At 41.0% G+C, this 27383-nt stretch overlaps 1 protein-coding gene across 3 annotated transcripts in view; it reads left to right on the top strand.

The window, feature by feature from the left end:
- The window catches only part of megf10 (multiple EGF-like-domains 10), a 110468-nt gene extending 89259 nt beyond the window's left edge, over window positions 1–21209 (top strand). The window contains exons 12-25 of one of the 3 annotated variants that reach the window (XM_051938365.1): window positions 285–448; window positions 1538–1640; window positions 2163–2309; window positions 3329–3463; window positions 3952–4080; window positions 4758–4886; window positions 5758–5886; window positions 7413–7541; window positions 10464–10691; window positions 11545–11660; window positions 11773–11887; window positions 13132–13176; window positions 13263–13472; window positions 18447–21209. In XM_051938365.1, coding sequence (XP_051794325.1) covers window positions 285–448; window positions 1538–1640; window positions 2163–2309; window positions 3329–3463; window positions 3952–4080; window positions 4758–4886; window positions 5758–5886; window positions 7413–7541; window positions 10464–10691; window positions 11545–11660; window positions 11773–11887; window positions 13132–13176; window positions 13263–13472; window positions 18447–18613 — 1946 coding nt within the window. In that variant the 3' untranslated portion in view covers window positions 18614–21209. The other 2 variants (XM_051938367.1, XM_051938368.1) reach the window with 2 other exon arrangements.
- Window positions 21210–27383: the final 6174 nt, after the last annotated feature.

Here is a 27383-nt window from a genome sequence, read left to right as displayed (position 1 = left end):
AAAATATTTTTCCGCTTCTGTTCACGATAACATTTGTTCAATCAATCTTTATATTTCTACATGAAACAGACAAGATACCATGAGAGCTCTGAAGCTGCAGCTACACTGCATTTGAGCACCATTTGATACAACTTGATAATCAAGTAAATTTGTATCTTAACATAGAGGTAATTCAGTAATTGTGTTACAATAAAAATGATGCTAACGATGCTAATGATACTACTGATAATAGAGTAAGGTATGAGTATTGTGAGTTTTCCATCTTATTGTCCTTGTCTGTATAGGATGGCATGGGGTTGACTGCTCAATCAACTGTCCCAGTGGAACCTGGGGTCTGGGCTGTAATCTCACCTGTATGTGTGGGAATGGAGGTGCTTGTAGTGCCTTGAACGGTCACTGTACCTGTTCTCCAGGCTGGAGAGGAGAGAGATGTGAACTCCACTGCCAGGTGAGAGAGTATAGATGCCCCCAAGTGTGAGAATGTGTGTGTACTTTTAAAAACATATCCAGTGTTATTTGTGTTAACGCACACGAATGACAAAAATGTTTATTTTTGCAGTTTTTACCACTACATGTCACATATTTTCAACTTTGTCTGCATTTGAATATGTAGTGTATTTGATTTAATTTTGCATTGAGGCAAGTATAAGCTAAATTGTCTCCTAGAGCATGATAACTAAAACAAGTACATAAAAATTAAAACAGCTTGGTATATTAGTCTACATCAGTTCTTACTTCATGTATAAATCGGAACGACACTCCCATCGAAGCAGCCAACATTTTTGCATCATACTTCTTCTGAGACTAAAGGTATTGGTGATGCCAATATCAGCCAGGTTGAGAGGTACAAAATCAGAAGAGGTAGAGGGGGTGAGGTACGGGGAGAGGAGAAGAGGGGGGCGGGGGACAAGGATGGACTGTAGTCATGCACATAGTACATATATGTACTATGTGTTTCCTTGCAGTACATATATATATGTACTGCATGTATAGCTGGTAGTATGGTGCAAACAGTGTGCAGATGAGCATATCATGTATAGTAAGGGCAATGCAGGATTGGTAGAAATGGGCTTCAAGTGTGAATCACACTGCAAGTCAGTGGACATGACAAAGACTAAGCCACTTAGTGGGACAGCAACCACAGATCAGAAGCATCCAGGTCTAGGACCAGGGACACTCAGAGAAAGGACGCAGGGGTGAATGCAATGCATATTGCTATAGGACCATATATAATTTGGTATTTTTACTCTTGACTACGTATTTGAGTATTCTCCACTAAATCACTCTCTTAATGTATTTTTGAAGTTGTTTTTGTATGAACATATCACTAGACTGTCAGATCTAGTGACGGCTTGTTTAAAATTTCATTCAAGTTTTATTTGTGTAGTGCTGGCTATAATACAGAGTTTTTTGTTTGTTTGTTTGTTTGTTTTTTTAATAAAAATGTTCAAGATTTAAAACTTTGCATTTGACATTTTGTGCATTTTGGCATGTTTCTGTGGTTCATTCATTTGTTGGTTCTGTTTATCCTCCTCAGGATGGTACATATGGTCTGGATTGTAGAGAACGCTGTGACTGTAGTCATGCTGATGGGTGTCACCACTCTTCTGGTCACTGTCGCTGTCTAGCTGGATGGACTGGTAAGACATAATAACAATGTCCTCATGATTTGTTGTGGCTGATAGATGTGTACTGTTGCTTTAGAAAGTATTTAGATTTGTTATATTTTCAATTTTAAATGAATGAAACTGACATTTTTTCTCTCATTCTACACTCAATACCTTATCATCACAAAATGAAAATATGTTTTGCAGATTTATTAAAAAATTATAAATATACGTACACAAAAATACAATGAATCCTACTCCAGTACTTTGTAGACATCAGCCTGTGGTTATAGTTTCCAATCTTTTCAGGTAAGTCTGTACAGATATTGAGATACTGGATTTGAAAAAAAAAAAAGAAAGACAAAAAGTGCAAAAAAGGAACTGGTCTGAACACTTTATGAAGCAACTGTATATTATTAGTATAGGTGACAGACTTGGTTTAACTTTAGGTCAAGGCAAGCAGAGCATATGGTTAAAGTTAGGGTATATCTCCAGAAAATAACTGTAAGCCAATGTCCTCTGAAGTGACGGAAACAACTCTCTGTGTGTGAGCAGGTATTCACTGTGATAGTGTGTGTGCAGAGGGCCACTGGGGCCCAAACTGCTCCCTCCCCTGTAACTGTAAGAATGGGGCATCCTGCTCTCCAGATGAAGGAACCTGTGAGTGTGCTCCAGGATACAGAGGCACCACCTGTCAGAGGAGTAAGTCCTCTATCAGCACTGCATGCTGTTCACTAGATCATTACACAGCTTGTGCTCAACTTGACTCTGATTTTGATTTCAACGTTTTGTCTTATAGTATTCTGATTACTGATATGTTAATATCTGAGATCTGGGTGACAGTGAAGATGAACAGTAAAATTCTTAACCAGATTTTTTCTTTCATAAACATCTATCATAGTTTGTGAATCCACATTGCACATTAGATCAACCTGCAGCTCACTGTCTTTAAACCAGTACCTCTCAAACATCTTTTGGCCATGGCACATCTTCAAAGGAAATTATTGCTATGGCACTTTGGGCTGCCCACTATTCAATTCAGTTTTAGCATTCAGTCAGTTTTTTTACTACTGTTTTATGACGTTATTACATAGTTACAGTAGTTCCATAAGCTAATGTTAACGCCTACCCTAAACTGAAGTCCTCTATCACTCCCAGGGAGTTAAAATAATTTGCTGGTACTTTAGGATACATCCATCCATCCATCCATTCTCTATACACCGCTTTATAATAATAATAATAATAATAATAATAATGATAATAATAATATGTTAAATTTATATAGCGCCTTTCACAAACCCAAGGTTGCTTTACATGAACAGAGAGAACAACAACAAAACAAAAACAAGGCTACAAGGAGGAGGAGGCAAAATGATTACTGAAAAGATGAGTTTTGAGCTTTATCCTCACTAGGGTTGCGGGGGTGCTGGAGCCTATCCCAGCTAACTCGGGCGAAGGCAGGGGACACCCTGGACAGGTCGGCAGTCTGTCGCAGGGCTACATATACAGACAGACAATCACGCTCACATTCACACCTACAGGCAATTTAGAGTCATCAATTCACCTCAGCATATTTTTGGATTGTGGGAGGAAGCCGGAGTACCCGGAGAAAACCCACACATGCACAGGGAGAACATGCAAACTCCATGCAGAAAGATCCCGGGACTTTAAGATACATGTTTAATGAATTCATTTTTGTGTTTCCAATGGTTTGTCTGCAGTCTGCTCGCCAGGTTACTTTGGTCACCGTTGCAGTCAGACTTGTCCACAGTGCATCCACAGTAATGGCCCATGTCACCATGTCACAGGACAGTGTGACTGTCTGCCCGGCTTCAAGGGGACACTGTGTAATGAGGGTGAGTATCAGTCATGTTACCCCGCAGCACAGTTTCTAGGATAGAAAGGTTCCAGGGTTCAACCAGTGTAGATAAAGGCTAAGAGTGTTCACAGCCTCCTGTGTTAGTCCTGGAAGTGATGTTCTGAGAAAACTGTCAGGTTTATGACACTGTTTGAATTTCCCTGTTCAAGAGATCAAAGACTGAAGGCAGCTGTTAGCCTTAATATCTCTTTGATGGTAAACTTGTTTATCACAAATTATATTTCACTGCAAGGCATTATACATTGTGAAATTTTAGAGAACACTTTTGTCATAAGATATACTGCTTAGCTAAGTTCAGTAGCTTAATACATGAAAACACTGTTGATCATTCAGGTATGATAAAAATAAAAAAGGAAATGGTGAATCTGTTCAGCAACTGTGATGCATAGATACAACAATCCAAAATACATTTTGATCAATAAAATTTGGTTTAGGGTCCTGAATGACATGCATATGTCTATGCAGTGTGTCCTAGTGGTCGTTTTGGGAAGAACTGTGCCTGGAGTTGCAGCTGTACCAACAACGGCACCTGTAACCCCATAGATGGCTCCTGCCAGTGTTATCCAGGATGGATCGGCAGCGACTGCTCTCAGTGTGCGTTCATTTAGTAAAATGATAAATAAGGCACATAAGTCGGATGTGCTTCTTATTGCAACTGTCCTGTAAAGTCCTTGTTTTGAAACCATTTTAAACCATAGTGTAAAGAAAAGACTTTTAGAAAGGATACAGAACTGTGAACTGGTAGTGATGTGAAGGGTTTATTTCAGGCAACTGGACTTATTCTTGTGATCTTGAAGACGTTTCACATCTCATCCGAGCGGCTTCTTCAGTTTTAAAAACTACTTTGGAGAGTCCCAGGTATTTAACCACTAGAGGTGAAGGTGGGGCTAAGGCAGATGGTATCTACTGAAAGACTAAAGAAATTAATACCTCAGTATTAATATATTATTACCTCAATATTAATATTAATATTAATATATTAATACCTCATTGGGATTCAACACCTGTTGTTGAAAGATTTCTTTAGTCTTTCAGTAGATACCATCAGCCTTAGCCCCACCTTCACCTCTAGTGGTTTAATACCTGGGACTCTCCAAAGTAGTTTTTAGAACTGAAGAAGCCGCTTGGAGGAGATGTGAAACGTCTTCAAGATCACAAGAATAAGTCCAGTTGCCTGAAATAAACCCTTCACCTTAAGATGACCTGGATGACTGAGAACCTTCACAGACAACTGGTACTGATACTAACAGTTTGTTCTTGCTCTGGTGCAGTGTGTCCACCTGGCCAGTGGGGACCCAACTGCATCCACACATGTAACTGTCACAATGGAGCCTACTGCAGTGCTTATGACGGAGAATGCAAGTGCACCCCAGGATGGACGGGCCTTTACTGCACACAACGTCAGTCTCACACACACATACACATTTGTGACCTGCATTACTCTCTTTCTGTTCTCATTGTGGGTTTGCATCTTGTGCTGAGTCCCTTGAGTTACTAGTCATGCAGTATTGTCGTGATTGTTGACAACTGAACATGAACATCCTGGAGAGAATTTTGACTTGATGTGTGTTCATAAAGAGTTCGTCATCATTCAAAAGATTTTCTGCTCATCCAAAAGACTCGGTGTTTTTGATCTACTACCTCTTTGCCATTTTTTTTTATAGATTTCCTGTGAGCGCCTGCCTTTTACAAATGAAAATTTGATTTTGGAACCTTTTATACCTGGGATAAATTGGAGCTTTTTTCAGCATCATCTTCTTTACTTGCAGAGTCACTTCTTTATGCCTTCTTCGTACTGTCGGACAACCCTACCTCATTTTAAATGACAACTTTTAGTCAGCTCTGAACCACATGTGAGCTCTTTTGTGAAGGAATTAATGTAGAAGCTGTACAATGCTGCATAAAAGATATTTAGTTGCCTACTGTTAAATTGTGTGTTACGAGGTCTAAATCTCCCACACAGTTGTTCCAATTTTAACATAAATGTACTCAAAATAAAGTTGAAACTTGTATGTAGTTTGCATTTGTTTATTTCAAATTGAATGTGCTGAAGCAAAGAGGATTGAAACCAAAAGTGTGTCTGTTCAAACTTACCATGTATCTTAAGTAAAAAACTTCCTACATAAACACTTTTACAACTTAGATATACAACTTAGGGATATTGTAATTTACAAAAAACCTTTAGCATCTTACTTGTCACACAGCAGTTGTTCATTTTGGAAAAAAGGCCTTCTTAAAGTACAGCATGTAATGAGGTTTACTTGCTTGCAGGCTGTCCATTAGGTTTCTATGGAAAAGATTGTTCTCAGACCTGCCAGTGTAAGAATGGAGCTGACTGTGACCACGTCTCTGGACAGTGTACATGTCGCACTGGCTTCATGGGGCACCACTGTGAACAAAGTATGACACACCATCTGACATCGTGTTTTGTTTTTACAGACATGGCCGTTTGTTCTGTTTGCATGCTTTTCTTCCATGCTTGTTTCTGTTTAGATGAATATGCACTCACTGGCCATTATTAGGTACACCTTGCTAGTAAAAGGTGGGACCACCTTTTGACATCTGAACTGCCTTAATTCTGTTTCCAACACTTTTCAACAAGGTGTTGGAAACAGTACTTAGAGATTTTGGTCCATATTGACATGATAGCATCGCACAGTTACTGCAGATTTGTTGGCTGCACATTCATAATGCCAATCTCCCATTCCACAACATCCCAAACGTGCTCTATTGGATTGAGATCTGGTAAGTGGATGTCATTGGAGTACAGTGAACTCATTGTCATGTTCAAGAAACCAGTTTGAGATGATTTGAGCTTTGTGACATCGTTCATTATCCTGCTGGAAGTAGCCACCAGAAGATGGTACTGTGATCGTAAAGGGATGGACATGGTCAGCAACAATACTCAGGTTGGCTGTGGTGTTTCAACGATGCTCAGTTTGTATTAATGGGCCCAAAATGTGCCATGATAATATCCCCCACACCATGACACCACCAGCAGCAGCCTGAACAGTTGATAAAAGCCAGGATGGATCCATGCTTTCATGTTGTTTATGCCAAATTCAGACCCTACCATCTGAATGTTGCAGCTGAAATGGAGACTCATCATACCAGACAGCATTTTCCCAATCTTCTGTTGTCCATTTTAATGAGCCTGTTTTTTAGTTTCCTGTTCTTAGCTGACAGGAGTGGTACCCAGTGTGGTCTTCTGCTGCTGTAGCCCATCTTCTTCAAGGATCCATGTGCTGTGCGTTTAGGATGGTATTCTGCATTCCTTCGATGTAACGAGTGATCATTTGAGCTACTGTTGCCTTTCTATCATCTCCAACCAGTCTGCACATTGTCCTGTGATCTCTCGTATCAACAAGGCATTTTAGTTCACACAAATGCTGCTCACTAGATTTTTTCTCCTTTTCGTGCCATTTTCTAAACCCCAGAGATAGTTGTACATGAATATCCCAGTAGATCAGCAGTTTCTGAAATACCCAGACCAGCCCATCTGGCCAACAACCATGCCATGTTCAAATTCACTTAAATCCCCTGTCTTCCCCATTCTGATGCTTGCTTTGAACTTCAGCAGATTGTCTTGTCCACATCTACATGCCTAAATGCATTGAGTTGTGGCCATGCCATTGGCTGATTAGCTATTTGTGTTACCATGCATTTGAACTGGTGCACCTTATACAGTGGTGAGTGAGTGTATGGACTTCTATATTTATCTCTTTTCCCCAACTCCTTTTAAATCACTATTTAACTCCTTTTAGCACTGTCTTAAACTAAACTTTTGTGCTTTAATTTAATTTGTCATTCAAATTATTTTCAGCACTTCAACTTTAGCAAGCACTCTTACAAATACTGTTAGGTAAAGGACATCGGTGATAGGTGGACCTAAATGATTACCCATTTGCTTCTATTATTATTTCTAGAGTGTCCATCTGGTTCTTATGGTTACGGCTGCCGTCAGGTCTGTGACTGTCTAAACAACTCCACCTGTGATCACATGACTGGTACATGTTACTGCACCCCAGGCTGGAAGGGAGCTCGATGTGACCAAGGTGAGGACATAGCTCATGGTAAGGCTAGGCTGGGAACCCAAATATAGTCACTGTCTCAAGCCAAACAGTAAGTCAAAGCTGTAATCTTAAAAGTTTCCTGAATGAGCCACAGTGAACTAAGAGAAGCCTGAGCTGGCTGGAAAGCTTAGCTGAACCTTGGATCATGGACTAGTGCTAAGCAGACGGAAGTAGGAGCAGGAAAAGAACTTGGCTAAGTACTGGACTAGGTAGTATAGCAGAGCAAGCTGAAGCAGCAGGCAGAGAATCCAGGTAGAAGCTGGGTCATTCCGTGTGGTTTCACCAGATGGTGGTTGCTGCACCATTTTCAAATTAGTCCTAAATTTGTATGTCATTAGATAGTCACAAAAGTACTTTCTATGCAAAATTGTAGGCCTGTAGCTCAAATAGTTTCTGAGTTGTGGGGGTCTGAAATTTTCAGAATTTGGGCTCTAAAAAGCCTCGCCAGCATTTTTTGCATCTTTAAGTGGTTATTTCTCAGCCTCTAGACATACCAGAGAGCTGTGAGTTGGTAAACAAGGCCTCCGCATGTAGATAGTGCCCCACAAACATCCTCAGGCGTATCCCTACACTCTGCAGGCCATGGGGGCTTGCTAAAAATGCTAAAAAATTAAGAGATACCTACTCACAAGTGGTGTTTGGGACCTTAAAAGTACTAGAAATACTGCACAGAAGTGTTCCAACACCCCTGGATTCCATTCTACACAAACTTGTGTGATAACTTAGCAAACTGGAGCTTTCTAGGTACCTCAGTGTGGAAAATATGAGCTCCCCAGGTTGGACGAGATTTTTAATTGGCTATTTTTGGTGGCAAAAATCTCAGTGTGGGACAGGTACCAGAGACCCCAAATTTTTCTACAAGACAGTTCCATCTGTCTTCTATCACTGTACAAAAAAGCAGCAGGGCTATATTTGTACTTACTGAGATATTGTTACTCAAAATGGCATGGGTAATGTCAAAATAATTTTTTGTTTTTCAGTACTTTAAATTGGGATACAAGTATTAGTAGTCATTCCAATGGTAGTATTATGTATATTTTGTTCTTTTTGAAATGTTAGTTGTTAAAGGTGACTACCTTCAATAAGTGTAATGGTATAACTTAGGTATACCTAAGTTATAACTTAGGTATAGGTTCTTTTGCTTGTAACATGACATTGTACAATAAAATTTAACATGTTTAATCCCACTGCACTGATACTGTAAAATTCAACATTATTGTTGTTATTTTTAAATTAATCAACCATGAACTACTACAGAGCTCCCTGAATTCAAGTTAGTGCATGTAATTTGGATGTGTATGTTATAATTACATGTATGCATTGCAAATGGGTGTCAACATGTCATGATATCTACAGGCATGACTCTAAACTAGACCTTGTGACACAAAAAGGGCATTACACTTTTTGAAGGTAGTCACCTTTAACAACTAACATTTCAAAAAGAACAAAACATACATAATACTACCATTGGAATAATTACTAATACTTGTATCCTAATTTAAAGTACTGAAAAGCAAAAAACGATTTTGACATTACCCATGCCATTTTGAGTAAGAATATCTCAGTAACTACAAATATAACCCTGCTGCTTTTTTGTACAGTGATAGAAGACAGATGGAACTGTCATGTAGAAAAATTTGGGGTCTCTGGTACCTGTCCCACACTGAGATTTTTGCCACCAAAAATAGCCAATTAAAAATCTCGTCCAACTTTGGGAGCTCATATTTTCCACACTGAGGTACCTAGAAAGCTCCAGTTTGCTAAGTTATCACACAAGTTTGTGTAGAATGGAACCCAGGGGTGTTGGAACACTTCTGTGCAGTATTTCTAGTACTTTCAAGGTCCGAAACACCACTTGTGAGTAGGTATCTCTTAATTTTTAGCATTTTTAGCAAGCCCCCATGGCCTGCAGAGTGTAGGGATACGCCTGAGGTTGTTTGTGGGGCGCTATCTACATGCAGAGGCCTTGTTTACCAACTCACAGCTCTCTGGTATGTCTAGAGGCTGAGAAATAACCACTTAAAGATGCAAAAAATGCTGGCGAGGCTTTTTAGAGCCCAAATTCTGAAAATTTCAGACCCCCACAACTCAGAAACTATTTGAGCTACAGGCCTACAATTTTGCATAGAAAGTACTTTTGTGACTATCTAATGGCATGCAAATTTTGGACTAATTTGAAAATGGTGCAGCAACACCCCCAAGGAATATCTGGTCATTTCACCTGGAATGACCCAGCTGGACCCTGAAGCTGGGCTAAAGTCGACTGGGCTTTATAGAGGGAAGATTAACAGTTAGTGTATCCAGGGCAGTCGGAATGAGATAGAGGCAAGACATTGTTCAGGTACACTACAGGCAGAGCCAAAAGAAGTTAGCATGGCAATAACAGAGTGTATACTGGCTGGAGTGAGGCTGACTCTGTTAGTCTCCAGTCTGGTGAGAAGTGGAGACCTGAGCTGGCCTTTTATTTCAGAAGAGGGCTAGCGAGTAATAATTGAGTAAGCCTCCTCTAGAACTGTTTCTACACTCTTCAAAAACCGATATTGTTTATGCAGAATCTGGTTTTGAGAATAGTTACTGTAATCAGATTCCTTTGATCATCTAATTATTGACTAATAATGTATATAAAATAAAACTAATATGAGCTTTATTTACATCAAACAATTTCCCTGCCCTCTAGGGGTAGCAAAAATAAATGACTGAGGAGACTGCAGTCACATATTTGTAATTCATCATTTAAAGAGTTGTAAATTAGTGTCCACACTGTAAGCAATCTATAAGAACAATAGTAGTATAATTGGAAAACTACAGTACCATGGTGTCTGCAGCTGTCAGTGTGTGCATCTGCAAGGTAATATAATCAAAGCATAACTCCACTTCTACATTTCCTCATCCTCCTGTCTGCAGCTGGTGTGATGGTGGTGGGCAGCCTCAACAGTTTGACAAGTGCTGTCATGCATGTGGACACCTACCAAATTGGAGCCATCGTAGGAATCATCATCCTCGTGCTGCTGGTGCTCTTTCTTTTGCTCATCCTCCTTATTTACAGGAAGAAGCAGAAAGGCAAAGAAACCACCATGCCGGCTGTGACCTACACTCCTGCTCTGAGGGTCACTGCTGATTACACCATGGCAGGTACATTATAGGCTGACGTGCTTAAAATTGCAATAGCACAGTGACATACACTGTTCCAGGCATGTTAGAAAGGTCATGTTGTGCCAACAGCTGTTTCTTCTAACATGTTTCTTGTTTTCCCTTGAAGCCTGTATTGCTTTTAAATGGTAAAACACTATTAAAAAAATAAAAAAATAAAAAAAAAACAGGATTTGCTCTGCATGGTAAATGTAGTCCATGTTTCCGTTAATAAAGTAGAAAATTTTATTCATGTTACTTTTCTTATGACAACTCTTAAAGTGAATGGAAGTCTGAATAATTTATTTTAGAGTTACCCTGAGACTTTATGCTGAGTTTTACAATAAGCCCAGATTACATGTACAAGACCATGCAACTGGGTTAACTAGCAGCTTTAATTTACCCAAAGATGTGAATGTGAATTTGAATTGGTGTTTCTCTGTGTGCACTGTAATTGACTGCCAGCCTGTCCAGGTTGTACTCTGCATCGAGAAAATCCCATTTTTACTTAACTGAAATCTACAGTGCAATAATGTGTGCAAAAAAGAAAGGGGTCTGAATACTCTTTTAAGCAATGAATAGCATTTAGCACTGACAACATTTGAACATTCAAGAAATAAAAGATGTGAAAGTCTCTGCTGCAGTTATCCCTTGTGGACCAAAATGCAAAGAAAAAAATGTCTTTTACATATACCATAGAACGTGTGCTAGAGGTTGAATTAAGTGCAAACTATCAGCAATTTATCCACTTGATTCGTAAGCTGCTCGATATTTTTGCATTTCAGTCTGAAAGCACTGATGGAATGACTCATTTCGTGCATTATACTAATAGTGCCTGTTACTTTTTAATTTTCAGATGCTCACCAACCAACATGTGAGCCCCAACCGAGCAACTACTTCTCCAACCCCAGTTACCATACTCTAACCCAGTGTATTAGCCCCCAACATGTTAACAATGGTCTGTATGGAAAGGTATGGGCAAAAAAGATGACGGAGAAAAACAAACAAAAAAAATATTAGGTGTGTTCATTAACATATATTCACAAATAAAAACCATTCTTTGTTTTCTCCACATTATTTTTAGGCCAGTAACAACCAGCTGTTTGTGAACATTCAGAATGTGGCTCCAAGAAATCGGGATCCTCATACTGGCACACTTCCTGCCGATTGGAAACAAGAGGACTGCTTCAGTGAACTGGGTAAGCCCCGTACTCAGAAACCTGCCTTGTATAATGATTGAGTTGTTTTAATCACTGTTTGTAGTAGTTGTTTCTTTATTTGTCTTTGCTGTGAGTCTGTATGCCTGTGTTGAAATGTTGTCTTTAAACGCCCAACCAAAGACAAGTAAAAGTCCTATGCACATCGCATTCGTAGCATTGTATTTAAATGAAACCTTTGTATGTTAATCTAATCACTCTAATCACCACCTACTGCTATTGTAAAAATTTCTGCGAAGAAATTAGTTCCCAAGAAGCAGTTATCTTTAAAAAAAATATCACCAGTGGACTCTTTGGAGGCCCATGCCTCCACAAGACAAGAACAAAAATATAAAATGACATATTTTAAAGCTCGGTTTGTCTCTTATACCCCAAGATACGGCCTCTTGTGCAAGGGCGTCAGTTTGTTTTTAAAAGTGGGGGGGATGGAGACCACAGCCATTGTCAGATGGAAATGCACACCCTGGGTGGCGTGCTGGGTAATCGGGAACACCGGGGATATTTTGTGGTCCTCTACTTGAGATCAAAGTTTAGCAATGGTGCAGCACGCCTGCCTTTCTCATATGCTTCTGTGTCGTTGGTAAGACAGCACTTTGAGAAAATGTCGAAGAACGGCGGCAAAATCCCACAAGCTGGGCTCGAACTCACAACCACCAAACCACAGGTGGAGGCTCAACCTGTTGAGCTATCAGTACATGCGGGTAGAGGGGTCTGTGGGCCGTTATAGTACTAATTCTCCCGGGCCGAAATTTTGCCCCTGCACGCCTCTGGTCGGAGCTTCCACTTGGCACGGGCGCAAATTTAGCATCTGCACGTCTTTTTTTTAACCTCACGAAGGTATGCTGCATGTCTGTGCAACTCTCGGCTGAGTGCGGATGGTGCGTTCAGGAGCGTCGGAATTTTCTATACTGCTGAAAATAACTGGGCTTACAACGGCTTACATGTGAAGAATTTGAATGTGTTGGAGACAAAATGACCCCTGATAAAAAAGTGGGGGGACACAACCCCACCGTCCCCCCCTAAACTGACGCCTATGCTCTTGTGCACTCCATCGCTTCAGAGTCAAGTTGGCCACGTCCTACAAACAAGAGTGGATGAGATAAATATAACCCTTCACAGGAGATGGGACAAGTTATTGTTCTAGCCTAATCTAGTCTTAATAACCTCACACATTATTTTTGCCTCTACCATTCACTGAATTTTTTTTCCATTTTACTTTATGTTAGGAGCCTTTGGAGTGGACAGGAGATACATGGGGAGATCTTTGGGTGGTAGGTTCTGGCATGAATACCAAACTACTCTGTTTAATACTGTCATTCATGTCTCACTGGCTCTGTTGTCTGTTACTGTTACCTAGATCTGGTGAAGAGCACAGCCCATCATGCCAGCTCCAGTTCCCTCAACAGCTCTGAAAATCCATATGCTACAATAAAGGACCCTCCCCTGCTGACAGCAAAAAACACAGAATGTGGCTATGTGGAAATGAAATCACCCACCAGACGGGATTCACCATATGCTGAGATTAGCAACAGCAGCCCGACTAATAACCGGAATGTCTATGAAGTTGGTACGTAGCTTAATCTTACTTAGTTTTTTTTTCTCTGAAATATTTTTTGTTTTTTCTTCTATACAGATTGTGCACACATGACATACATAGCAGAGATGCCCATTGTACAAATGTCTGCAGTAGTACACACTTGCTCATACAGAAAAGGAACAACTAATGTAAGAGAGGTATAGACGCTGCATCAGGATATACCCCAGACGGTATCTCAAACCCCCACAGATCCACAATACGCTAAAGAAGTAATTAAATGAACAAAAAAGAGTTACTAAATATTTCTATCCTGGAGTGTAACAACGAAAGTAGCTGGAAGTCAGGTTATTATGTACTAGACGAGAAAAAAAAAAAAACGAAGCATTGAGCTCCTCTAGAATAAAATGGGACAATAGGAGAGGCTTAGTTTGGCAGATGATTCCAGAAGTATTCCATGATTCTAGAAGTATTCCAGTATTCCATAATTCTTGAAATGTCAAATTTGAGTTGCAGATTGAGTAGCAAATTTTCTCCAGTTTTAGACAGGACATAATGTCTCTGAGCCATTGAGCATGGGCGGGCGGGGCATCGTCTCTCCACCTTAGTAGAACAACACGCCTGACCAGGAGAGAGGCGAATGACAAAATGTATCACTTACTTTAAGTCAAGCGGGTATCCTCTTCTCCAGTGGTACCAATAAGAGTGACAAAATTGTTCAGCTCTAAATTGAGGTTGAGAAGTAGGGATAGAGTGTGAAAGACACCCCTCCAATATTTTTCCAGGCTGGGGCATGACCAGAACATGTGGATAAGAGAAGTCTCACACGTCCTATATCTGTCACATCGGGGGTCAACATTTGTACAGATGCAGGATAGTTTGGCCTTGGAAATATGGACCCTATGTACAACCTTAAACTGTAGAAGGCAATGACGAGCACAAATGGAAGTTGAATTAACTAACTTGAAGATGAAATCCTATGTGTGACTCAGAATAGACAGGTTCAAGTCCTGCTCCCAGAAGGTCTTAATTTTGACAAGTAAGACCTGTCAAATATTGACCACCCTGTCGTATATAATGGATGTTAAACTTTTTCGCGAAGGGTGCAGACTCAGAAGGGTATCAACAGCATTCAGGTCAGGAGTCCTAGGGAAGTTTGGTAGCTGAGCCTGTGGAAAGTGCCTGACTTGTAGGTATCTAAAAAAGTGGGTGTTTGGCAGGCCAAATATTTTAGAGAGTTGTTCAAATGAGCCAAAGCTGTTGTCTATTAAAAGTTCTTTAAAACATTTGATGCCCCTTTTGTGCCAATCGTGAAATGTAGAATTGAATAGAGAGGGTTGAAAAAGATGATTGGATGGGATAGGACTCAGGAGAGAGAAACCACAGGGACCAAAAAATTTCCTGAACTGGACCCACACTCTTATCCTGAGCCAGACTACTGGGTTATCCGCCAGTTTGTTTGAGGGGAGGGAACGACCAAGCAGAGCAGGGATGGAAATATTCCTACCAGGGTTCAACTCCATTTCCATCCATCGCAGTCAGGTTGGTTGCAAAAGTAAGACCAGAATGTGAGACAACATATGTTTGCCACCCAGTAATAAAAGTGGAAATTAGGCAGTGCCATACCTCCGTCTTTTTTATATTTTTGAAGATGGACTTTACTTAATCAAATACGTTTCCCCTTCCAGACATAGTACAATATAGCCGAGTCTAGAGAGTCAAATGATACAGGAATAAAAGTTGGTAGTTTGAAATAGATATAGAAATTTTGGGAGAATGTTTATTTTGACCGATTTAATTCAACCTACCAGAGTTGTAGACAAGGGTGACCACTGTGTTAGGCACTGTTTCACATGGTTTAACAGAGTTTTGAAATTTTCTTCAAAGAAACACTTATGGGTCATTCCAGGTGAAATGACCAGATATTCCTTGGGGGTGTTGCTGTACCATTTTCAAATTAGTCCTAAATTTGCATGCCATTAGATAGTCACAAAAGTACTTTCTATGCAAAATTGTAGGCCTGTAGCTCAAATAGTTTCTGAGTTGTGGGGGTCTGAAATTTTCAGAATTTGGGCTCTAAAAAGCCTCGCCAGCATTTTTTGCATCTTTAAGTGGTTATTTCTCAGCCTCTAGACATACCAGAGAGCTGTGAGTTGGTAAACAAGGCCTCTGCATGTAGATAGTGCCCCACAAACATCCTCAGGTGTTTCCCTACACTCTGCAGGCCATGGGGGCTTGCTAAAAGTGCTAAAAAATTAAGAGATACCTACTCACGAGTGGTGTTTGGGACCTTAAAAGTATTAGAAATACTGCACAGAAGTGTTCCAACACCCCTGGGTTCCATTCTACACAAACTTGTGTGATAACTTAGCAAACTGGAGCTTTCTAGGTACCTCAGTGTGGAAAATATGAGCTCCCAAAGTTGGACGAGATTTTTAATTGGCTATTTTTGGTGGCAAAAATCTCAGTGTGGGACAGGTACCAGAGACCCCAAATTTTTCTACATGACAGTTCCATCTGTCTTCTATCACTGTACAAAAAAGCAGCAGGGTTATATTTGTAGTTACTGAGATATTCTTACTCAAAATGGCATGGGTAATGTCAAAATCGTTTTTTGCTTTTCAGTACTTGAAATTAGGATACAAGTATTAGTAATTATTCCAATGGTAGTATTATGTATGTTTTGTTCTTTTTGAAATGTTAGTTGTTAAAGGTGACTACCTTCAAAAAGTGTAGTGCCCTTTTTGTGTCACAAGGTCTAGTTTAGAGTCATGCCTGTAGATATCATGACATGTTGACACCCATTTGCAATGCATGCATGTAATTATAACATACACATCCAAATTACATGCACTAACTTGAATTCAGGGAGCTCTGTAGTAGTTCATGGTTGATTAACCCCTTAAACTTCAGTGTACCGCCGGCGGTACACCTACTAATTTGCATAGGAATTTCAAGAATGTCCGACGGCTGCAAACGCGATTATACAAACACTATACGCCGATGGAAAGCTGAGATTCTCATGAATCCGCCGGTATAAACCACTTTCAGATGTGATTTGCACAGCGGGTGAGAAAAACACATTTGTCCGACAAAAACGAATATTCATCCATCCGTTCTCTATACACGGCTTCAACGCACACAGCGCGACTCACATTTCCGGGTTCATTATTACACACAGAAAAAAGGATTCCACAAAAAATGGCCATAATCCAACCTTTTACATTCAGACGACACAAGCCAGTAAACTATTTTGTCCAAAACATGTCCTGATGTCGGTATAAAATCCCCGAATCGGTCGTTTTCAAGGAAATGCACCTCGCGATGCGCATCCAATATTCCCCGTATTTTTCGTAATTTTTTTTATTTAAAAATACAATATTAGCGATTTTTTTTTTTATTGAAAACGGCTGGAATTGACTGAAGCTTAAAGGGTTAATTTAAAAATAACAACAATAATGTTGAATTTTACAGTATCAGTGCAGTGGGATTAAACATGTTAAATTTTATTGTACAATGTCATGTTACAAGCAAAAGAACCTATACCTAAGTTATAACTTTTTGAAGGTAGTCACCTTTAACAACTAACATTTCAAAAAGAACAAAATATACATAATACTACCATTGGAATGACTACTAATACTTGTATCCCAATTTAAAGTACTGAAAAACAAAAAATTATTTTGACATTACCCATGCCATTTTGAGTAAGAATATCTCAGTAAGTGCAAATATAACCCTGCTGCTTTTTTGTACAGTGATAGAAGACAGATGGAACTGTCTTGTAGAAAAATTTGGGGTCTCTGGTACCTGTCCAACACTGAGATTTTTGCCATCAAAAATAGCCAATTAAAAATCTCGTCCAACTTTGGGAGCTCATATTATCCACACTGAGGTACCTAGAAAGCTCCAGTTTGCTAAGTTATCACACAAGTTTGTGTAGAATGGAACCCAGGGGTGTTGGAACACTTCTGTGCAGTATTTCTAGTACTTTCAAGGTCCGAAACACCACTTGTGAGTAGGTATCTCTTAATTTTTAGCATTTTTAGCAAGCCCCCATGGCCTGCAGAGTGTAGGGATACGCCTGAGGTTGTTTGTGGGGCGCTATCTACATGCGGAGGCCTTGTTTACAAACTCACAGCTCACTGGTATGTCTAGAGGCTGAGAAATAACCACTTAAAGATGCAAAAAACGCTGGCGAGGCTTTTTAGAGCCCAAATTCTGAAAATTTCAGACCCCCACAACTCAGATACTATTTGAGCTACAGGCCTACAATTTTGCATAGAAAGTACTTGACTATCTAATGACATACAAATTTAGGACTAATTTGAAAATGGTGCAGCAACCACCATCTGGTGAAACCACACGGAATGACCCTTATGTTTTCTTGTAACTGTAGTGGTGAGGTAGGTAAACTTTTTTTTTCTGCAATTTTAAAAGGATGGTAATCTTACTTTGGTTTGATGTCCTTGTGAATGCTTTAGCATTTTGCATTAGCTTCAAAGTAGATGTCTTTGCCCAATTAGAGTTGGGCAAGATAGATGTAATCTTCTATCAGAGTATAGATAATTTTACATTCAAATATGTATATACAGCAAGCTATTGTGCAAAGAGTGTAGGTACTATAAGTAAAGTTGGGATGCTTTCAAAAATAATGTCTTAAATAGTATATATTTATCAGTTATGTATATCTGATCATGTAATACAAAGTTCAGGAAAGAGTGAAAAATTAACAGATCAATATTTAGTATGACTACAGCATTAGTTCTCCTCTGTACACTTGCAATCACTTTTTCAAACTACTCAACAGGTAGCATTGTGGAGAATTTGGCACAGTTCTGCAGATTAAGGCATAAAATTACTTGTGTAACGTTTACTCCAATAAGCTAGAATTTAAAGGGACCTTCAAATTTTTTTCAGTCCAAACGACCGTTCCTTTAGGTTTACAGATGATTTATGCTTTACTATTCTTCCTGCAAATGTCAACTCATTTGTCTTCAATTTCAGAACCAACAGTAAGTACCATCCATCACTCTGGAGAAGGCATCAGCGATGCCCAGTTTGGACAGGATCCATATGATCTACCAAAAAACAGCTGCATCCCCTGTCACTACGACCTCCTGCCAGCCAGAGAGAGTCCTTCTTCAGAGTTCAAAGAGCTGGACAGTGAATAATGGGGGAGAGACTCAAAACTGAGACGAGGTCTTGCTTCCAGTCTGTGGCTCCAGCACTGGGTCTTCTACAAACAGGCACACTTTATACCCATGACATACTTGTTTTTTTGTTATCTTTGACACTATCATTATAATTATGTATCATCATTTAAAGTGAGTATATATGTTTGGATAGTTTTTAGGCTGGTATATTTTTTTCAACAGTTGCTTTAACCCTTCATAGGTCATTCCATATGTCTGACAGTTAAGTTCTCAGTGTGCTTTGAATGAAGCAATTCTAATGATGTTTTGTACATCCGCTGCTACAGGCAGTGTTCCTGCCATTTCCAAATGACTACTCGCAAAAGGGGCCTGAAATGCTTGCTGTCACCTTTTGACTGCCTGCCTGATCTCTCCCGAAGTACTCACTGTGCTTTTGAATCTTTTGATCTCAACAAGTCAAAGTGTTCAAATAGCACTAACGCATATCTTCAAAAGGCGGCTGTACTAACTGTGCACATGAAAAGTGACCCAACATTGGTACAATTGCCATGGATGTTGTCTGATTCAAAAAGTTTAAAATCTGATATGCATAGCCAATTCCATTGTTTGAGAGATGGTTTAGGATTCTGTTAAATGATCTTAGCACTTGACATCTCTATTTTTGTAACAGCAGTTTTAGAAAATGATTAATCAGATGAGTATTAGCAATTTTTTCAAAGATCAAATGGTTTTTTTTTCATGTCAAGCGGCTGACAATCCTTTTGGTGTACACTTAGTAATGACATGAAATGCACGGTGGAGTAGTGGTTAGCACTTTTGCCTTGCAGCAAGAAGATCCCTGGTTCGAGTCCCGGCCTGAGCCCGGGATCTTTCTGCATGGAGTTTGCATGTTCTCCCTGTGCATGCGTGGGTTTTCTCCGGGCACTCCGGCTTCCTCCCACAGTCCAAAAATATGCTGAGGTTAATTGATGACTCTAAATTGCCCGTAGGTGTGAATGTGAGTGTGATTGTCTGTATATGTAGCCCTGCGACAGACTGGCGACCTGTCCAGGGTGTCCCCTGCCTTCGACCAAGTCAGCTGGGATAGGCTCCCCTCTGCAACCAGTGAGGATAAAACGGTGTATAGAGGATGGATGTAGTCAGTAAGTTTTGGATAGTATTTAAATTAACCAAAGGTATAAATCCCATTTATTGGTTTTATCAGTATTGTCTGAGGTTCCAAGCTGAGCCCCTTCTCACTGTTATATTTCCATTGATTGTCAGCAATTTCCCACTAAATGTAGAATAAACTTTGTATTTCATAAATATCCATCATACATACTGTTCAGTGATCACCATCACTTCTCTGTGATGACTTTTGTCCTCCAGAGTAGCTCCTCTTAGCAGGATGTTTATCCATACACTGTACTTCACAAAGGGAACTTGAGCTCAACTTGCTGCACAAATGTAATTTTGCAATATGTCTTGATGACTGCTTCATCTGTCTTGCTAAAGAAAAAAAAATCTCTCTATTTTAACTGTTTAACTGTCCCTTCATAACCTTTAGGAAATATGCAAGAGTTTATCTGGGCCTATTTTGTATACCAGCTGCTGCCCCAACATACTGTAATGCATTCAGCTGTGTGTCTAGTTCTTAATTTTGGCTGTGCAGCTCCATCAGTCGTAAAATGGCAGCAAAGTGGGGCACAGGTGCTTCACCTCTTCTTATATATGATATCATGTTGTTTTGTTTGACTAAACAACTGAAAAAATAACTTTCTCTCTGATCTATTGGGTCCTGTACCATACCAACCCAGTCTCATGGCCAAATGTGAAATACCTACGTTTGTCCACAGAACAAAACGTAATAGTCTCACAATAAAGGTCTGAAAATTGTGAAATGTTTACGTTTTTTTCCCCCTATTATTTTCTATTGGCCTGATGACAGGCCAATAGAACCACGTCTCTTTAACCACATCCATAAACCTCCTCTTTGGTCTTCCTCTAGGCCTCCTGCCTGGCAGTGGGAAACTCAGCATCCTTCTACCAATATATTCCCTCTCTCTCCTCTGGACATGTCCGAACCATCTCAGTCTGGCCTCCCTGACTTTATCTCCAAAGCCTCTAACATGTGCTGTCCCTCTGATGTACTCATTCCTGATCCTAACCATCCTGGTCACTCCCAAAGAGAACCTCAGCATCTTCAGTTCTGCTACATCCAGCTCTGCCTCTTGTCTTTTTCCTCAGGGACACTGTCTCCAGACCAAACAACATGGCTGGTCTCACCACAGTTTTGTAAACCTTTCCTTTCATTTTAGCTGAAACTCTTCTATCACACATCACACCTGGGCAATGTGTCTTTATTAGTTAAAAGACAAGACATTGTAATTGTAAGATGTCATTCATTCATTTACACCTGCATTTTGTGCTTCATGGCGCTAGGTGTGCTGTTTGCATGTTGGACATTGTTTTACACAGACACCACCGAAGAAGAAAGGTGCCGGAAGTGCAGGCTTCACTGCACATTATGTTGTTGTTCAGAAGAATGTGTTAGCCGGTAAAGACCGCGCCAGAAGAAACTGTGATAAGTGGAATAATTTAATGCACCATTCTTTAGTAAATAAGAAAGACTGAATGACCGTCTCCGCATATTTTATTTAAATAGAAGCAGTTAAACGTATCAGTTCTCCCCTGTGTTTTCCCGACCACGGTCAGGAAGCGGACAGCAGGAAAGGTTAACAATAGATATCGTCAGTAACTACACAAATATGTTAAGAGCTCAGATAACGACACAATGTGACGAATAAATACAATAACATATAGGCCTACGCCATTTGTTTTAGCCCGTGGACACGTCCTTAGCAACCACCACAGCAACGGTGGAAAACGAAAAATAGCATGCCAGTGTTAGAGGAACAGGGTAAGGTTTGTATAAGTAACTTGGAAAAAGCAAAACTGTGTGAAGCTAAATTTAAGTCCATCGATAGTGGGGTTAACCTTGGTGAAGAAGGAGTAAGGAAAAGAAATGAGACACTTAAACAAAACTTGCACAAAATTGAGGTAAATGATGATAATAGCGATAGTTGTAATCTCCATTTTTCTTTGGAAAAATTGCGTAGAGCAATAAAAAAAAGAGAGGAGAACAGCCCCTGGTAAGGATGGCATAAGTCATGAGATCCTTAAGAGAGCAAATGATATGTTAGAAGAAATATCGCTTGTATATTTGGAAGGAGAGAACTCTTCCTAATTCCTGGAAGCAGGCAGTGGTGGTTCCAGTTTTGAAGCCAGGGAAAGATGCTTCAAAGGCAGGGTCACATAGACCCATTGCTCTGACAGCAGTATTATGTAAAGTTATGGAAAGGATGGTCACTGATAGATTAGTATAAGGGTTGGAGAAGAAGGGTTGGTTCACCTCAAGGCAAAGTGGGTTTCGCAGAGGGAGGAGCACCATGGACTCAGTGATCTCCTTAGAATCAGACATTAAGAAAGCCATGGCTAATAAAGAGGGACTTGTTGCTGTATTTCTTGATATTTAGAAGGCTTATGACATGCTATGGAAGGAAGGGCTTATTATAAAGCTATGAGGCTGGAATACGGGGGCGTATGCTTAACTGGATTCAGGAGTTCTTGCAGAACAGGATGATTCAAGTTAGGGTTGGAAATGCTTATTCAAACTGCACAGCAATTGATAACGGAACACCTCAAGGGAATGTTATCAGCCCAGTATTATTTAATGTGATGATTAACGACATCTTTCAAGACCTTGGATCTGGATTTGGACTATCCCTGTTTGCAGATGATGGGGCGGTTTGGAAAAGAGGGAGTAAATATTAAACACATGACTGAGCGAATGCTACTCTACTCTAAACGAGATTGTTTTGTGGGGTGAAAAATGGGGATTTAAAGTCTCAGTGGAAAAAACTGTGATTTTTGGTAACAAAAAACCGAAACCTCAAGGGTTATATATTGTAGCGGCCGTGGGGGCCGCTAGGGGTCGCTGCAGCGAGTGACTGTATTCCGGGTGTTAGAGCCGCTATGCATCATGGGAACTTGTGTGTTCTTTGGGGTTGCTTTGTGGGGTTATTTAGGTGATGTGAGAAGTTCCCTTATTACTGGTTGTTTTGCATTGTCCTAATCCCACATGCTGGGTTCATTTGGTGGGTTCACTGTTTTCCACTGTACCGTGACTCAGGGGGGTTGTTGGGGGAATGACCTCGGCCTGCAGCCGCCACAGTGGGTGTGTGTTTCCTGCGTGCTTATTGTGGTGGTGATAATAAAGCCTTGGTGTGTCAACTGCAAGATTCCTCGTTCTTCCTGCCTCTTATCACCGCCCAGTGCTACAATATGTACAGGCAAGCAATTGAGAGGGTAAGAAAATTCAAATTTTTGGGCATTTATTTTGATGAAAAGTTGACATGGAAAAAACATATTGATAACGTTGTGAGCAAATGTGAGAAAGTGGTGAATGTAATGCATTCACTGTCAGGAAGCTCTTGGGGTGCTGGAAGGGGCACTCAGTTAATGATTTACAGGGCAATGATAAGGTCAAGACTAGACTATGGTTGTATGTGCTTTGGATCAGCAGCAGAGTTAGAGCTAAAACGGTTGGATGTAGTTCAGGCAAAGGCACTCAGGGTATGCTGTGGGGCCCTCCGGAGTACACCAATCCCAGCTTTACTTGTTGAAATGTTTGAAACTCCTCTGGCAATTCGGTGGGCTAAATTGGCAATGCAGTATATTGTTAAGCTGCAGGCACATCAAGGAGAGCACCCAGCAAAGTCTGTACTTGATGATGCCTGGGAGTGGGGAGTAGGAGGAAAGTCAGAAAAAAGTTTCATCTTTAACATGTGTAAAGGAGTGAAGAAGCTGGGGTTGGAGGGGGTGGGGGTGGCCCCTCAGGTTCTCTGGCCAGCTGTGCGTCCACGGCTCCTACCAACACCAGAAGTAGACTTTAGCATACTGGAAACCATAAAAGAACAGGGAAGTGCAGTAGGCTCAGACTGTGTAATGGAAAGACTAAAAAGTAACTGGGAGCACCATCTACAGATCTATACAGATGGGGCCCAAGATCCCAAAACAAGAAAATCAGGGTTTGCCTATTTCATCCCAGACTTTAAAATTGTTAAGCACAAGCGACTGGGTGAGGGGGTGTCGGTGTTTACAACAGAGTTGACTGCCATAATATGGGCTCTACAGTGGGTGGAGGAGGTCAAGCTGAGGAGGGTAGTCATATGCTCCGACTCAGCTTCAGTCCTAGGCTGAATCCCAAACCGCCCCCTACACACTATCCCAACACACAACCCCTCCGTTTGCGCGTTCCCGTGGAAGGTCCTCCATATTAAGGGCCGTCCCAAACCGCGTAGTGCGGAGGGGGAGTGGACTGTTCAGCCCTTAAATAGCGAGTCTGCATTGATGCTCACTCTGGACAACTTTTTCAGGAAGTGCAACGTCAAAATGGAGGAGGAAACAACATATCGATGTAAGTTCCACATGCGTCCATTATCTCTCCCACGCCTTTTTCACACTGACAGAACATCACAAAAAGAGTGGTGTAAAAAGATAAATCAAAAGAAACAAATCTTCTTCTCTGCTGACGTTTGATTTAATTGTGCACCCCGTGACACCTTAAAATTTGAACACAACTGACAGAATTCATTTATTCATTCATTCATTTGTTGGATTTGAAATGCCAGATAATAGGATTGGAAAACATGTGAGTGAAAAAAAAGTGCGATACTTTAATCTTCTGGAAGCAGCAGCGATCCTTGTTAGTTGCAACCTGTGCCACAGCGCTACAGCCATGCACAGTAGGCGTCTTTGTGTTACCATGGCAATGACGTCTTCCATTTTCTGGTGAGGCGACAGGGCGTCTCATTCCTGACGATCGTATTTATACCCTCCCCCTTCAATAATAGGTGCCCTCCACAGCTGCGAGTGTGACTTCTTTTGGAGTGACACTCGGTAGTGGAGGGGGAGTGTAATGACTTTGAGAGATAACACCTAGGGGCCCAACCAGACTTGGTGGTGGAGCTTCTCACTCTGTTATATAGAATTGAGCAGGCCAGAGGCATGGTAGGGTTTCTGTGGGTGCCCGCCCATATTGGTGTAGAGGGTAATGAGATGGCGGCTAAAAGGCCACTAAGGAGGGAGGTGGAATTGGCTGTGGGCATCGGGATACCTGAATGTCGCTCCATCATCAGGGAGGACGTTAAAGCTCAGTGGCAGAAGCAGTGGGAGAATGAGGAAAAAGGGTGGCATTACTTCTCAATACAAAACAGTGTAAAGGCAGACCAGTGCTATCTTGGACATGAGTGAAATGACTCTGTGTTAATGACTAGACTAAGACTTGGACACTGTGGACTGGCATGGGATTTAGCCAAAATCGGCAAACATAAGGACGGATTATGTGGAGCCTGCAGGAAGCAGCAAACTGTGAAACATCTGCTTATGGAGGGCAGCCAGTTTGAGGAACAAAGATCACAGTTATATGCCAAGCTGTCATACGACGGAAAGGAATTAATTACTATGAGGAGTCTCCTTAACCCCAGAGAGAACCAGGCGAGGACGGTGAACGCAGTCCTTCATTTTGTAAAATCCACAAGATTACATCTTTGGAGATAGGATTGGTATGAATTCTGCGTTCTCACCCTGACCTGTGAGAGGCAGCAATATGCCGCAAGGCATCCAGCCTGCCGGAAATGTACAAGAAGAAGATTTTTAACAATCACTTTATTTACAATAATATCAAACAGACAGACTCAAAAATGTACAACATCTAAATCAGGAAAGACAGTTTTTCAGAATTAATTTTCCATCACTGACTTTACATAATACTTCCTGAAAGCCCCACAACTGGAGAAAGTCATTCATATTTCCCGTGGCTTTGTGGAACCTAAACTCCAGCCTCAATCTGGCTTTAATGTTACACTTCCACAAAGCCACGGGATCCAGCTCATCTCCATCTTGTAATCTGTCTCTACGAGTGAGGTAGATGGCCATTTTTGCTTCACCAATTAAAAAGTTTAAAATCTGGCACTTAAATGTATTCTTTTTGTAAAATTTTATGCCGCAAATAAAAACAGGGCTTGAAAACATAACATTAAATAGATTAACAACACCAGTTAAAAAAAGAAAAAAAAAATCATTCAGTCTCCTGCACTCAGTAAAAACATGAAAGACATTCTCAGACAGACCACAAAAAGGACACTCATTTGAAACAGTGGGGTTAATAACTGACAAAAACTTGTTGGTGGCAATGGCTCCATGTAAAATCCTCCACTGGAGGTCACCAGTTCGTTTTTTCAGTGGAGGCTTGTACAGACTTCTCCACTGTGGGGTGTGTCCTACCAGTCTGTCTGTCCAAACACATGGAGGTCTGTCCTTCAGGTTGTTTTTGTGGATGGCTTTCACACAGTTCACGTAGAGGAACTTTCTATCCTGGTTGTGGAACATCAACCTCTCAGCTCCTCTGACAGTCAGGAGGGGACCACCGAGCTCAGAGAGATCCAGGGCCAAGGTGAGATCAGGGAATGGATCTGTGGGGTCAGGCTGAACTCCTCCCTCGCCGTAAAGCTGAAGGAGGTGTTTTTCTTTAGGGGACAGCTTCTGTCTCCATAGTTCTAAGCATCTCCTCACCAGCCTGACAGAGCGTATCTGTAGCTTGGAACCCACGGCTCCCACATCAGAGAGGTCCGGCCCTGCAGCATCCACCAGCTGTTTGAAGGAGACTGTCTCTGAGCTCCTCAGCGCCCCCATCAGTCCTGGAAGAAAGCTGCAACACACATCCAGCTTGGCACCATGAATTAAAGGCTCCATCAACAACCAGTGCAGAGAGTCACATTTCTTTTCTCTTTTAAAATCAAACAGGGTGCATGATTTAAAAACACCCTGATAAAATTTAGGTAGCCCACTTAACTTAAAAATTTTAAAATCAGTTAAAAACAGAGCAGCATCCAGCCCCAGGTTATTCACCCGCCTGAAAATACAGCTGGCCGCATCCCTCCACACTAAGTCTGGAGGTCCTGTAAGGAACCTCTGGACAAACTGTATTCTGAAGGTGGCTGTCCTACTGGCCAGGTGGACAAGGCCCTGGCCCCCCTCCTCCCTGGATAAAAACAGAACTGACTGGGGCACCCAATGAAATCCATCCCAAAAAAAAAAATCAACCATTTTACTTTGAATTTGGGATAAAAGGCCTGAAGGTGGATCCAAACAGGCCAATCAGTGCCAGAGCAGTGAGGCCACAAGGTTGTTTAAAACCAGCACCCTCCCCCTATAAGACATTTGTTGTTGTAGCCATTTCCATTTTGTTAATTTGTTGTCCACTTGTTCTATCATGTTTTCCCAGTTCTTCTTTTCAATACTTTCTTTCCCTAAGAAGATACCTAAATATTTAAAACCATCTTTTTTCCAGGATAACTTCTGAGGGAGAACTGGAAGACTCCTGTGCCATTCACCAACAGCAACTGCTTCACATTTGCTCCAGTTGACTCTGGCAGCAGAGATTTCGCCAAAGCTGGTTACAAATTGGATTAATTTTTCCACATCTTGTTGGTTTTTTATCAGAACAACCACATCATCAGCTTAAGCCGATAGGGTTATGCTACGATTAAAACCAGGTAAAACCAGACTGTGAACACTTGAACGTATTTTCTGGAGGAGGGGTTCCAGGGAGAGTGCATAGAGCATCCCCGACAGCGCACAGCCCTGCCGAACACCTCTATGCACCCTAAAAGGAGCACACAAGCTGCCATTTACCTTCAGCACACTCTCAATGTCTCTATACAGCACCTGGATCTTAGCAATGAGA

This window comes from Acanthochromis polyacanthus, chromosome 18 (genome assembly GCF_021347895.1).
Source record: "Acanthochromis polyacanthus isolate Apoly-LR-REF ecotype Palm Island chromosome 18, KAUST_Apoly_ChrSc, whole genome shotgun sequence".
Classification (NCBI taxonomy): domain Eukaryota; kingdom Metazoa; phylum Chordata; class Actinopteri; family Pomacentridae; genus Acanthochromis; species Acanthochromis polyacanthus.
The sequence above is the reverse complement of the archived record's forward strand: the minus strand, read 5'-3'. Positions and strand labels throughout refer to the sequence as shown.